The sequence below is a fragment of the Ictalurus punctatus genome, chromosome 27 (assembly GCF_001660625.3).
Source record: "Ictalurus punctatus breed USDA103 chromosome 27, Coco_2.0, whole genome shotgun sequence".
In the NCBI taxonomy this organism is placed as follows: domain Eukaryota; kingdom Metazoa; phylum Chordata; class Actinopteri; order Siluriformes; family Ictaluridae; genus Ictalurus; species Ictalurus punctatus.
In genome coordinates, this window is record NC_030442.2 from 17,610,001 (window position 1) to 17,622,500 (window position 12,500).

The window sequence follows — 12,500 nt, forward strand, 5'->3', positions numbered from 1 at the left end:
ATCTTTCTTTACATGCACTTTGGGTTTGAAATACGGAGCTTTAACATCAGCCAAGAAAATCACCAGCTCAGAGTCTGAAACATATAAACATATAACCATGTAAATATATAACTGTATAAATATATAAACATATGCATATATAATCTACACTTTATGTGCACTTCACTCCAGATGTACAGAAGATGAAATAAATAGAATAAATACTTTGGGTACATACTATAGTGCACTAAATACTAAAGGACCCATTTTAATACCCTAGGTCGTGTACCTGTACACAAAGATACACTCTCAATCCCTACATCTGTCCCCTCTGTGACCACATAGTGCACTAAGACCCACTACTCCCTGCACTTCTACAGGGAACATCCCCACTTCACTCACTAACAGACATACAGTGAGGATACCTATATAGTGAGTCCACCTGTAGTCTTCATACAGCACACTACTCTATCTAGTGCACTTATCTGAGGCTTTTAATGGGTCTTTATTTTATATAAAGCTAACAGGGTGTATGGGCCATACACTACGTAGTGCACTTATTTAAATCTAAATGCTTAGTCCATGTTGTGTTTACCTAGTGCACTAAATAGCTTGTAGGGCTCTTATGTCAGAGACTATGGTCTCTGTTGTGCACTAAATAGTGTCCAGGGATGGTTTCTTGTAAGGTGCACTACATAGGGTGTATAATGCACTGCCCTACGTACTGCACGAGGAGTATTTGGTACACCGCCTATCATCATAACAACTCCGTTTATTCATTAAACAAGCAATATAAACGTCTCATGGAGGTTCGTAAGTGTTTAAATATGATTTGTTTATCGTCTAAAATGTAAACATTTGCCCGTAAAGGCTAACTGACGTTAGCATTAGCTAAGAGCACTGACAGCCGGTACTCGCCTTCTCTGATGACAAAAACATCAGTCTGTTTATCCGAGTTAAAATCTCCAAACGCGGCCACTGTGCCCACATTCTCCGACCCGAATAAAGCTCCAGTCACGTCCTGAAGTCCGAACGCGCCGTGCCGATCAATCGTAATAAACAAAATTAACGCCAATAACGCGGAATGTGTAGACAGCCACATCCTGGTTGTTGTCGGGTAAAATGGAACTACACGAAGTGGAATACGGCAGTGGGTTTAACGGAGAAGTTCACGAGCTTTTCAGAGTTTCCGGGGGAAGGGGGGAAATAGTTATATATATATTTAAATATGGTGGCTTAAATATGATGTTATATGTATATTAAATTTGTATTTCAGTTTTAGTAAAAAAAAAAATCTAAAAACAAAACAAATAAAGTTATACAAATAACGGTTACACCATCACGTCACGGGATGTTCACTTCCTGGTTTACGACAGTGTCGTAAATTGTTCATCGATAATAAACATGGCAACCCTGGCTGATGTCGGCTGGAAGCTGTTGGAGTTTAAAGCCAGATCTAAACGTTCAGGTTTGCAGTTTTCACACGCATGACATCATTTTACACCTGAACTTCTTTACTTTTAAGCTCTTATCTTTTATTTGGTTGTTTTTAATGTGCTTGCATATACGTGTGTGTGTGTTGCATTTGTGCCTGTACGATACTGGTGAGAGCTTAAAGGTCAGGCTGGAGTTTGTGTTACAGCAGGCTATTTTAAGACCATAATACAACATTAACCTCAATATTCTGCACTTAATTTTACTCACACAGTATGAATAAGTCTAATTTTTCAAGGTGTTTGAATCTCACACGAGTTAACCGCTGTTAAATCAATATTATTAAGTATATTGATCTGTGTAATCATGCAGAAATGCAGTGAAATCAGCCACATTCCATGAACAATCAATTACAAATAAACCTGGATTGTTGTAAATCTGTACTAATGTCATTAAATGAAAATGATAAGTTATTAAAGAAATCGTTTGTGGGTTTTAAGGAACTGGGTGATGTAATCTGGTATAATAATAATAATAATCATAATAATAATAATAATAAAGAGTACTGTTCTGCTTCAGAAATCCCACTTGGATGACATAAATGGCCTTTATTTAATCTGAAATGTGACCAGTTTGGAGGTGTGATAAACTGCATGAATTGGGAGTAATAAACCTTTAATCACATTTCATTGTTCACCTGAACCAGAAATAAAGGTGCTAAGCGGTACATTTCAGCCTGTAAACGCTTGTGTAAAGGTGTGAGACCCTCAGGGCCAGGTCTTTGGACCTCTCTAGTTTACCTTTCACCTGGGAAATGGAGCGTAGTACACCTTAAAAATTTTGAGAATGTTAAAACTGTGCTTACATTGCTATATGGTTGTTGTTGTTGTGTGTTTTTTTTTTTTTTTTTTTTTACCAATAAGGAAACTACAATATACACACTACCGGTCAAAAGTTTGGAGACACTCGACTGAAATGTTTCTCATGATCTTAAAAACGTTTTGATCTGAACGTGTCTGATCAAACGTGTTGAATAGAGTCCGGCGTAGGTGGGAACTCCTTTAATACTGTTTAAAAAGCATCTCACGGAAATCCGTGACGCGAAAATGCAGAGAATACGTTTCTGGAAATTCTCGGCAAAAAGGGCGTCTACTTTGAAGATGCTAAAATGCTAAACAATTGATATTTATTTTGTATTTTTTGTCCCAGCATAATTCCCATAGTTCCATTTGTGTTACTCCAGAGTTTTGATGACTTTATTATTAAACTTTTGACCGGTAGTGTACCTGTACTGGTACTTTATTTTCCTGACAGCGATGATCCAGTCTAATTGAATGTATGTATGTTGCTGCACGCTTAATCTAGTGAATTCTTGTGTAATTTCTTCCTCCACGGACGCTGTACTAACCCTCAGAGCTTCAGTAGTGCTGTAGTGTGGTAGCATTCGGCTAACGAACAAAATGGCCAGCGCTGCCCGCGAGCGTCCCCGTTCCCAATGCAGACTCGACAGACACGGTAAGTTTTAGGGTATCGGGGGTGGAATGATTTGATGAACACTCCGAATGATCATTCTCCTGCTGGTTTAAATCAGAGGTTCTTAGACTTCTCGCAGTCAGGGACGTCTATAACTGTAAAATAATCACAGACCTCCTCAGGACTGAGTTATTTTAGAAACATAGTCTTATTCAATTATTCATCAATATTTAAATGTGTAGAATAAATATTCAGGCTGTATACTAATATTTATAGTGTGTATATATATTACATTACCCTGTCCAGGGTGTACCCCGCCTTGTGCCCGATGCTCCCTGGGATAGGCTCCAGGTTCCCCGTGACCCTGAAAAGGAGTAAGCGGTAGAAGATGGATGGATGGATATATATTACATTTATGTTTTACTGAAGTTTCAACTAGATACGTTAATTCAAATGGCCAGTCGAACAAACGTATAACTATAAGAACTCGTTAACAAACATAATGACTCGTATTGTGATTTCCATCACTGTAACGGATTAAAGAACAACAGTTATAAATCAGAGACTCTGTGATTAACAGACGGGACGTTCCCAGCCCCCATTTTGAGAACAGCTGTTTTAAATGACTTGTTTATATTTTTGGAAATAAAACCAACAAAGTTTGTTGTACAAATTAAAAAGAATAACTGCGGATGTGGGTGGGATTGGAATTGGGATTAAACCAAAAATCGATCAAACGAATGTTCTATTTCAGAGTCCATACGGTTAGGGCTAGGGTTACGGTTACAATAATAGTTGCAAGACCGGGGTTCCCAAATTAGGGGTCGTGACCCCAAGACGGGGCTCGCGAGAGAAACTCACAATCTCCGTTTTTTGTTTCGTTCGTTTATTTCACAGATTAGTATTAGAAATATCAAAGATGGATTTTGTGTGCTAATAGATTGAAATGGAACTGTGAGTGTAGTTTAACAATAGAAACCTACAGGTCTATCTTCCGCTAAGCGAACTAGCATAGAGTCTCAAATCACGTACTTATTCATAGCCTTTTCTAGGCTGTTAATGAGCACGAACACTAACCCGGCTTCCTATTAGAGTTACTGTTTGAATTCTAAAAAAAAAAAAAAAAAGTCAAATCTTTATTTTGTCTTCAGACTCACTGAAAGCTCCGTTTTGAGTACCAACCTTCTAGATTTTCTCGACTAGTAGATACTTTTCGGTGTAAGGTCGGAGAGTTCTGACGCGGTTCATGACGACAGTGGGAAGGTTTTTGCAGAGCTCGTCAGTGTGTTTACCGGCTCGACTCGGAAGCCTTTCGGACAGGGATGTTCGGGCTCTGAAGTGCCGCACGTCTAGTGGATGACACTTTTAAAATTAAAACGGAATAATAATAATAATTTTTTTAAAAAGCGTAGTGTGTTCAAAGCTTGGCGTCAGAGAAAATGTCCATTTGGGGTCATTTGGCCAAAACGTTTGGGAACCCCGGTCAAAACATGAAGCTTCACTGTGAAACAAAACGCCACCACTTCTTATTTTATAGCCGTAAACATATCAGTAAAGGGTAAGCGTTATGACAGAGTCTGCGTGCGCAGAGAGTTCTGAGAAATATTCATATAATTACAATACTTCACGATCTGAACCATTTCTGAGGTAAAGTTCCTCAGTGGAAAGTCTGCCTTTCATATGCATGAACCATCGTTAGTCTAATTTTAGAGAATCTACTAACTGGGTTTGAATTTTACCTCGTGTTTGTCTTTGATTGAATGCGGAATCTTTCTAATCAGCGTTGGTCTTGGTGTTGGATTCACATGTTGGGCATGTCTGATCTGTTTTACGTTTAAATATCCAGTATCCTGTATTATTTTTGCGTTGGGGTTTTTTTTATTTTTTTTATTTTTTTTTTATTTAATCTTCTTCCCTCCGGAAGCCCTAAGAGGCCGTACATGATTATTATTTTTCTTTCTTTCTTGCTTTCTCGTGATCTCGACGTAACAAAATAGTCGTTTTCTCCTGATCGCGACTGAATTTTTCGGTGTTCTTGACATAACAAGATGACGGTTTTATTGTTCTGGAGGTAGCAGAAGCTTGACGCAATCCCGCAGCATCACGGATGAACAGATTCGATTTTACTTTAATAAAGGACTCGTTCGAGCTGAAACGGCTCTCTGTCTGTCGGCGAGTGACGGCTTCCCACTTAGAGTCCGACTCATGAGAAGGGGACGTCCCTCTCTATTAAAGTCCGTCTCTACAGCGGGTAATTATTACAGGTACGACGGCGGTGACGATGACTCTAACGTGCGTGCAACACCAGTCCCCTTCACGAAACGTGAGATTTTCTCACGATAAAATTACACCGAGGAAAACAGCTATTTGTTGTGTCAAGATCACGAGAAAACGGGAAAGAAAGAAAAAATACCGCACGGCTTCTTTCGCACTTCCCCGAGGTCCTTTAATTACACGTTTATGTTGTGATTCAGGTTTACATGCCTCTCTTCCAACCTCCCCTTTTTTTTTTTCCTTTTTTTTTTTTTTTACACCTCAGAATTGTTCAAGCTGTTTTTTTTTGGTTACTGTGTCTTTAAGACCGTTATATGTAAATGAGCTCCATTCTGATTGGATAATCGCTTCACAAATGAATTGAAACAAGGAACGCCACGCCCCCATTCGGAATCTTGCAGAGCTCAATAAATAATGGCACCTAGTATCTAAAAAGCTAATTCTCAAGTTATTCGATGACCAGCTATAGAACTAGCAAAGAGATTAGTAAAGCGGAATATTTTCATTCAAAGGTTGACAGTAAAAGCTAAATGAGCTCTTTCATTTTCCTGTTGCGAGTTATTTTATAACGGATAGCGTTGTCCTTCCTACTTAAAGGCTAATGGAAATTATGCTAATTTTCCGAGAAATGGGAGTTTTTCGGAGCCGAGGTACTTACCGTTGGCCAACTCCATTAAAATGTAAATCACTCCGAAATGTCTGAAATAGTCCTCCAGCTTCAGGGCTTTTTCCCTCGGATTTGCTTTTCTGGGTTTGTGCCAGTCAAATCTGTGAAATATAAGCTTGAGCCCATAGATTGACATATTTTATTGACACAAATTCCGTAAATTCCACTTTTCGTGTCCTGTCATGCTTTGTGGGTTGGTGAATAAGAATTTGCTTTATTCATGAGGGGTTTTTTTCCTCTCCCACCACTGTTGCTGAACTGAACGATAAGTCGAACGCTTTTCGTCTGATGTGTTAATATCTGCAGCTCATTAAATAGCTCAGGTCTCAGATCGAGCTCTGGATGAGTAGGACCTCAGAATAAACCGTAGACGATGAAGTGTGCACTTGAGCATGGCTGCAGCATTGGAGAGCTCCAGCACGGCTCTAAGTGAACTAAAGTGCCCTTCAGTGTGTCAGTCTAAAGAGCGCTCAACTTTTCTCCATCATCAGGTTCCATTTATGAACCTCTCAAGCTGTCCATCCTGCACCATGAGGACGAGCCTCTGTGGGAGAAACTGGACCGGTTCTACAGCGCAGGTGAGACCTTGAAAATCTGACTCTATTACATGGATGAAGCGTTTGGTTCTCGTAGTGGATGTGAAGATGCCACTTATGCACCCTGATTTACATTCAATATGCAGGTACTTTGAGTAAGCACACGGAGTGTGTTTTCCTGAATACACTTTAAATGAACTGAGATAAATTGTATAATCACCCATTTAAAAATGAATCGTCGAGACGCCCGTTTAAAAAATGAATCACTGAGTCACCATTTGGAAATGAATTACGATTAATTATAAAGTCTCTCGTCTTAAGAAAAGGGGAAAAAAAATCACAATCTGTGCTATTTGTTTACGAATAATGAGGAGAATCATAGAGTCAACTGTTTAAAAATGAATCCTGTATTCACTATATGTAAATGAATCGTGTTGAATCATAGAGCCAACATTTGGTAATGAATCATGATGATGAAATCTCTTTAAAGAAAGGGAAAAGATGATGAATAAGAAGCTTGTAGATCTGTGAATGGAAAAAAATGTAGATTCACTAATGGTAAATGAATCAAGATGAATCATAGAGTCGCCATTTGGTAATGAATCATGATGAATTTTAAAGTCCCTTTAATTGGAAGAAGAAGAAAAAAAGATGAATAACATACTCTCCCATTTTGTGAACGAGTCAGTTGAGTCCTCAAAGGCATTAAATTGAAAAATGAACCATGGATTCACCGTTTGTAAATGAATCAAAATTAAGAATAGAGTCTCTTGTTTGAAAATGAATCAAGACGAATCACTTGAACTGAAATAATTTACAGAATGTTTGAAAATGTCACCTGTTTAAAAATGAATCGGCTCACCACATGGAAATGAATCAAGATGAATCATAGAGTCACCATTTGGTAAATAATCATAAAAAATTATAAATAAAGCTGCAATCAGCATTTTGGGGGGCCAAGCACCCAGAGTCTGTGAGCTGGACATTCACAGACATGCTGCGGTTGTTGCATAAGCAATCACAGGAAAACAGGGCCATAACTATAGGCAAAAGCATTCAAAAATGATTTGTAGTTTCAAATGTTTGCCAGTACGTTATGGGAGAGCAGTTTTGAATATCAGAGGTCCTTTGAGATCTCTTGTTTAGACAGGTCTCAAGATGATGTGAGACAAATTTGCTGGAGATTGGACAAACTTTTGAGTATCCTGAAGATGTCTACCAAGTTTTGTGTCAGTGCGCAAAGTCATTGCTGAAATACAGCCTCACTTCCTGTTTGGCGGCTTTGCTGTCAGATTCATTGGCCCAATTACGGGCAAACCATTCAAATTCAAAATTCTTTTGAATACTTTTCTGAGGCTTTCTCTGAAGATGATGGGTGCCAAATTTGGTGATGATTGGACAAAATTTGTAAGGAGGAGTAGCAAACAAAAACAGTTTTTGACAAAAATCTGTTCACTATTTGTAAATGAATCAGAATGAATCTTTTAGCTCCTATCAAAAAAACAGTCAAGATATTTCAAACACTTCCCACTTTCGAAAAGGAATCATATAGTCACTATTTGTATGCACCAAGAATCCTATATTAATCATGAACTAAACACTTTCTAAGAGTTTAAATGAATCATGCTGAATCAAAGAGTTGCCGTTTGCAAATGAACCACAAATACTTGTGAAACACAAAGATTTGGACATGTGATTTTGGACTAGAGTTTCTAGTATGAAGGTTAATTATGGTGAATGAAAATGATTGGAGGTTAATTGGCATCAAGGGTCGACACTTGGAAAGGAATCAAAATTTTTTTTAAAAAAGAGCCGTTTGAAAAATAATCGAGAGGAATCAAAGAGTCGGCTGTGTAGAAATGAGTCCAGATTCCGGCAGCAGTACGACTCCGTCGGTGTGTGGTGGAGAAGCGCAGACCGCGATGAGGCGGACCACGAGGATGATTTGCAGTTTGTGTAAAAATGCTTTATGTGATCAATCAATATTCGTCCATCTTCCTTCACCGGCTGACCTTCACCCGTCTGTCTCTCGCGCTTTCTGCTCTCTACACCATTATTTTCCTCAGCTGTCATCTGTCACCGATTTATGAACTCACTCCGATGCCAACTGTCCAATAAAATGGATATTTAGTGTAGCTGTTTCAGAGTTTTTTCCTCAGTGTTTTTATACAAAGTGAGCTGATTTATTCAGGTGCAGGTTTTGTTCAGGGATAAAAAGAAATGAGGAACAGCTGGAGTTTTTGTAGCAGATCAAAAAAGACGAGTCGGCGCGCTAACCTGACATTAGCAGCGTACAAACGCAATCTACCTTAAAAGCATTAACATTAACTCGCAGCCCGCCTGCCCTAAGACCGCCCACCGGTCATTAAAATTCATTCACGGTATTTATTGTTTGGTTATTTACAGAAACTGATTTTTATCCAGACTCGCATCCAAATCACACTCTAGTTCACTAAATAGTGTTAATCTTTAACAACACCATCAAACTGGATACGGCTCTTTGGATGTGAAGGAATTTGTGACGTCACACGGGCAAATACTGTACGTTTGCATACGACTGCCCCTACAGCAAAACATCGACACTTACTTTTACATCATGGCACCGTTGGCCCCGCCCACCTGTGCTCAGTCGCTGAAAACCGTTCCGCACGTGTTATGGCAGGGGGCGTTGATGATTCATTCATAGGCAAACATGTTAGCCAATCATAGCAGTGGGTGGTTACGTTGAAGTCTTAAAAGTAAAGGACACAAAAGGCGATCGTTTCAGTCAGAGCGTCAGAGACGGGGTAGAAACAAGTTGTGAATTACTAAATTTTTACACATTTTCACATGTTTTGTGCAAAAAAAACTTTTCTAATATTATAATTAAACCTCAGGGAAGATGATAAAACAAAACAAAAAAAGCGCGTCATGACCCCTTTAATGCTGACGGCGTCACATGAATAAAAATACGCCATTGTTTTTGAATATCTGCGTTTTCTCAGTCCACGCTACAATGTGAAAATGGCGTCTTCAAATTTAGCCACGTGTTCAGATTTTGCTGGACGAAGTCGCCGTCTCAGTGTGGACAGAAGACCAGAACCTAGATTTATCCAGATTATCGTGGACGTAGCCAGAGTATACAGGTTTGTTTACGCAGTGGTGTTGCAAAAAAGAGAAATAATAAAGTCTACAGTTTACATTTTTACAATTTTAAAGATTCAGTACAAAGTCGTAGCGTTAGCTGCTTCCAATCGGAGTCCGTAAATGTAAAAATGAAACCTGCGATATCTCAGAAAAGTGTATTGTCGTGTAATTTATTACGATATCGACGTTACGTCGTCACGTCGCCCGGATCTAGTTCGCCATGAGCCAATCGCAGTGAATTATTCGAGCAAATCTTTGACTTGATCCTAAAGTTACTATTTGGAAATGAATCATGATGAATCATAGAGTCAGAAAGAATCATATTGGTTTATATGAATCATGTCTTTGCGTGACACAGATCAAAACACACTGAGAACAGATATAACGTTTATTCAGTTACAAACAAAACAGGATAAAGTTTATTTTCCCAAGAACCTGAAATGTATTCAACGTTTCTATGCAGAACATGTGACAGTTAGAGGAAGTGCTTGAGGTAATTGATTAGGACACTTCCTGCCCCTGCAACGGTCTTGTTCAACGTGAAACGTTCAATACAGAACAGACTCTCTTTCATAATTCCTACTTCAAACGATTTATGTACACTAGACACCATTTGTGTCATTGTCTCTATTTGAACAAGTGCAAAAGTTATTAACATGCCATCAAATTGTAATTAATGAGTGTTGTTTTTTTTTCATAAACTAAAGCTAAAGTTTAATAAAGATTCATGTTTGACTCTCTTGTTTTGTAAAGAGTCTAGCTGAATGATCGTTTGGAAATGAATCATAATGAATCCTTGATTCACCATTTGGAAAAGACTCACGATGAATCAAAGACACCCTTCGGGAATGAATCATGACGAATCAAGGAATCTTCATGTGGAAATAAATGACAAATCAAAGAGTCACCAATTGGAAATGGATCATGATTTATCATAGAGACATTATTTGGAAATAAATAATGGCGAATCGTACTGAAGAGTTAGTGTTTGGAAATGAATTATTACGAGTTATATGAATCAAGGAGTCGTCATTTGGAAATGAATCATAGTCACTGCTTGAAAATAAGCCATGATGAATCATAGTCACCCTTCGGAAATCACTTATGATGAATTAAAGTTAGATAAGTGCCTTCACTCATAAAGTTAAGTCACAGTTGCTACTACTCAATATTTTTAGTAAGATTAACTCTCTCCCTCTCTCCTAACCCCATTCCACTGCCTCTCTGAGATTGAGGCTCGCCTCATCAGCCTTTAACTCATGGGTTTTGTTTTTTTGGTTTTTTTTTGCGAAGAAACCTCACACTCTCTTTATTCTTTCTATCACTTTTTCCATCTCCCGTGTTCATTCTGTGTATCTCTCTCTGGATGGAAAATGGTGGCTGGAGCTGACACTCTGCTTGTATGTGCTGCATTAGGAGCTGATTTAAAGACTCATTATATTGATAGATGATAAAGAAGATGCGACTTCAGTGCATTTGCATCTAAAGTGCTTATGTAGTTTTCCTCCCCTACTTCCTCAAATGGGCTATAAATAATATGTGATCTTCTTTCTTTCTGGCTTTTTTCTTCCTTTATATATTTACTTGCTGCCGCACAGGCATTTAGTAGATTTAGATGTGAGGGAAGCGTGCACAGAGGTGAACGAGTGTGACCGGACATGAGGGAGCATGCATTGAGGTGAGGGATGTACACGCAGAAGTAGGGAAGCGTGCACGGACCTGAGTGAGCGTGCACGGAGCTGAGGAAAGATTACGGTTGTACGGTAGTAAGCATAAATCCGTGAGAACAAATCAAGCTGATGAAGCATGCACCGGATTTTAAAGAGATGAGTCAAGTTTATTCGATTTAATTTAATCCATATGCTTTCATTTTGTTATTCTGCAGTTTTAGGTCATTAGGTTTAATTAGTCATTTAGATTAATTAGTGATTTAGGAAATGAACTCTAGATGTGTGTCCGAGCGCCTGCCGATTGATTAAAATCGTTCGACTAATCAGATAAAAGAAGAGTATAGTCTGTCTCTGTGTCTCTCTCTCCCCCTGGTTTTGAGGTCGTCTGGGGTCAAACTATGCCTTCAGAAGCACTTTATTATTTCCCAGAATTCCGCACGTGACCTGTTTATCGGGCTCGACAGATTGGCCAGAGTGGACGTCCCCGTGGTCAGCACACTGATGAGAAATGAAGAGCTGCATTGAGGCTGATTAAACCGCAGCACAGCACCCCAGATTAATGACCCGCGCTGGCTTCCGGTCACTGCAGCGGCCCGCGCGGCCTTCGCTTCCCTCGCTTCCCTTTAATGATCATTTCTCTTCACTTAGTCTTTATTTTATTTCATGGAGACACTTGAAGGTGATCAGTGACCTCACACAGGACACTTCAGTTTAATTACAGACTGTCTCTCTTCTATAGACACCGTGTGTAGTCTGATCTCCCCGTTATTATATATATAAACTGTCTGTCTACCTACCTGTCTGTCTCTCTGTCTAGTTCATCGTTTTCTGTTAATGTCTATTCTCTTTCTGACTGTCTACCTGTCTGTTTGTCTATTTAATTGTCTGTCTGCATGTCTAACTGTCTGGCTGTCTCTGTCTGCCTGTCTAACTATCTATCTCTCTTTCTAACTGTCTGTCTGACTGTCTGTCAAATTGTCTGACTGGCTAACTGTCTATATCTCAGTCTAACTGTCTGTCTGATTGTCTCTATCTGTACTTGTCTGTCTAAGTGACTGTCTCTGTCTGTATTTGTCTGTCTGACTTTCTGTGTGAATGTCTGACTGACTGCGTATCTATCTATCTATCTATCTATCTATCTATCTATCTATCTATCTATCTATCTATCTATCTAGCTAACCTCTCTACCTGTCTGTCTATATGCCTGGCTATCTGCCCATCTGTGTCTCTCTGTCTGGCCATCTGGTCTGTCTGTTTGTCTTTCTGTCTCTCCATCTATCTGCATGCCTTTCTCGTTCTGTCTCTCTCTGTTTGCCTGTTTGTCTGTCTATCTGTCTTTGT

General features: G+C 39.1%; 2 protein-coding genes across 5 annotated transcripts in view; one reads left to right on the forward strand and one right to left on the reverse strand.

Moving 5' to 3' along the window:
• Positions 1–1,215, reverse strand: part of itfg1 (integrin alpha FG-GAP repeat containing 1) — a 116,630-nt gene extending 115,415 nt beyond the window's left edge. Inside the window, exons 1-2 of the mRNA XM_053676654.1 lie at positions 898–1,215; positions 1–74 (exon numbers count right to left, since the gene is read on the reverse strand). The exon at positions 1–74 is cut by the window's left edge and continues 11 nt beyond it. Coding sequence (XP_053532629.1) covers positions 1–74; positions 898–1,081 — 258 coding nt within the window. The 5' untranslated portion in view covers positions 1,082–1,215. The remainder of the gene's footprint in view (positions 75–897) is intronic.
• A 70-nt stretch (positions 1,216–1,285) lies between these two features.
• The window catches only part of phkb (phosphorylase kinase, beta), a 79,587-nt gene continuing 68,372 nt past the window's right edge, over positions 1,286–12,500 (forward strand). For 2 of the 4 annotated variants that reach the window (XM_053676653.1, XM_017458545.3), the window contains exons 1-2: positions 1,286–1,447; positions 6,319–6,405. In XM_053676653.1, coding sequence (XP_053532628.1) covers positions 1,384–1,447; positions 6,319–6,405 — 151 coding nt within the window. In that variant the 5' untranslated portion in view covers positions 1,286–1,383. Of the gene's footprint in view, positions 1,448–2,778; positions 2,929–6,318; positions 6,406–12,500 lie in introns of all 4 variants that reach the window. The other 2 variants (XM_017458548.3, XM_017458549.2) reach the window with 2 other exon arrangements.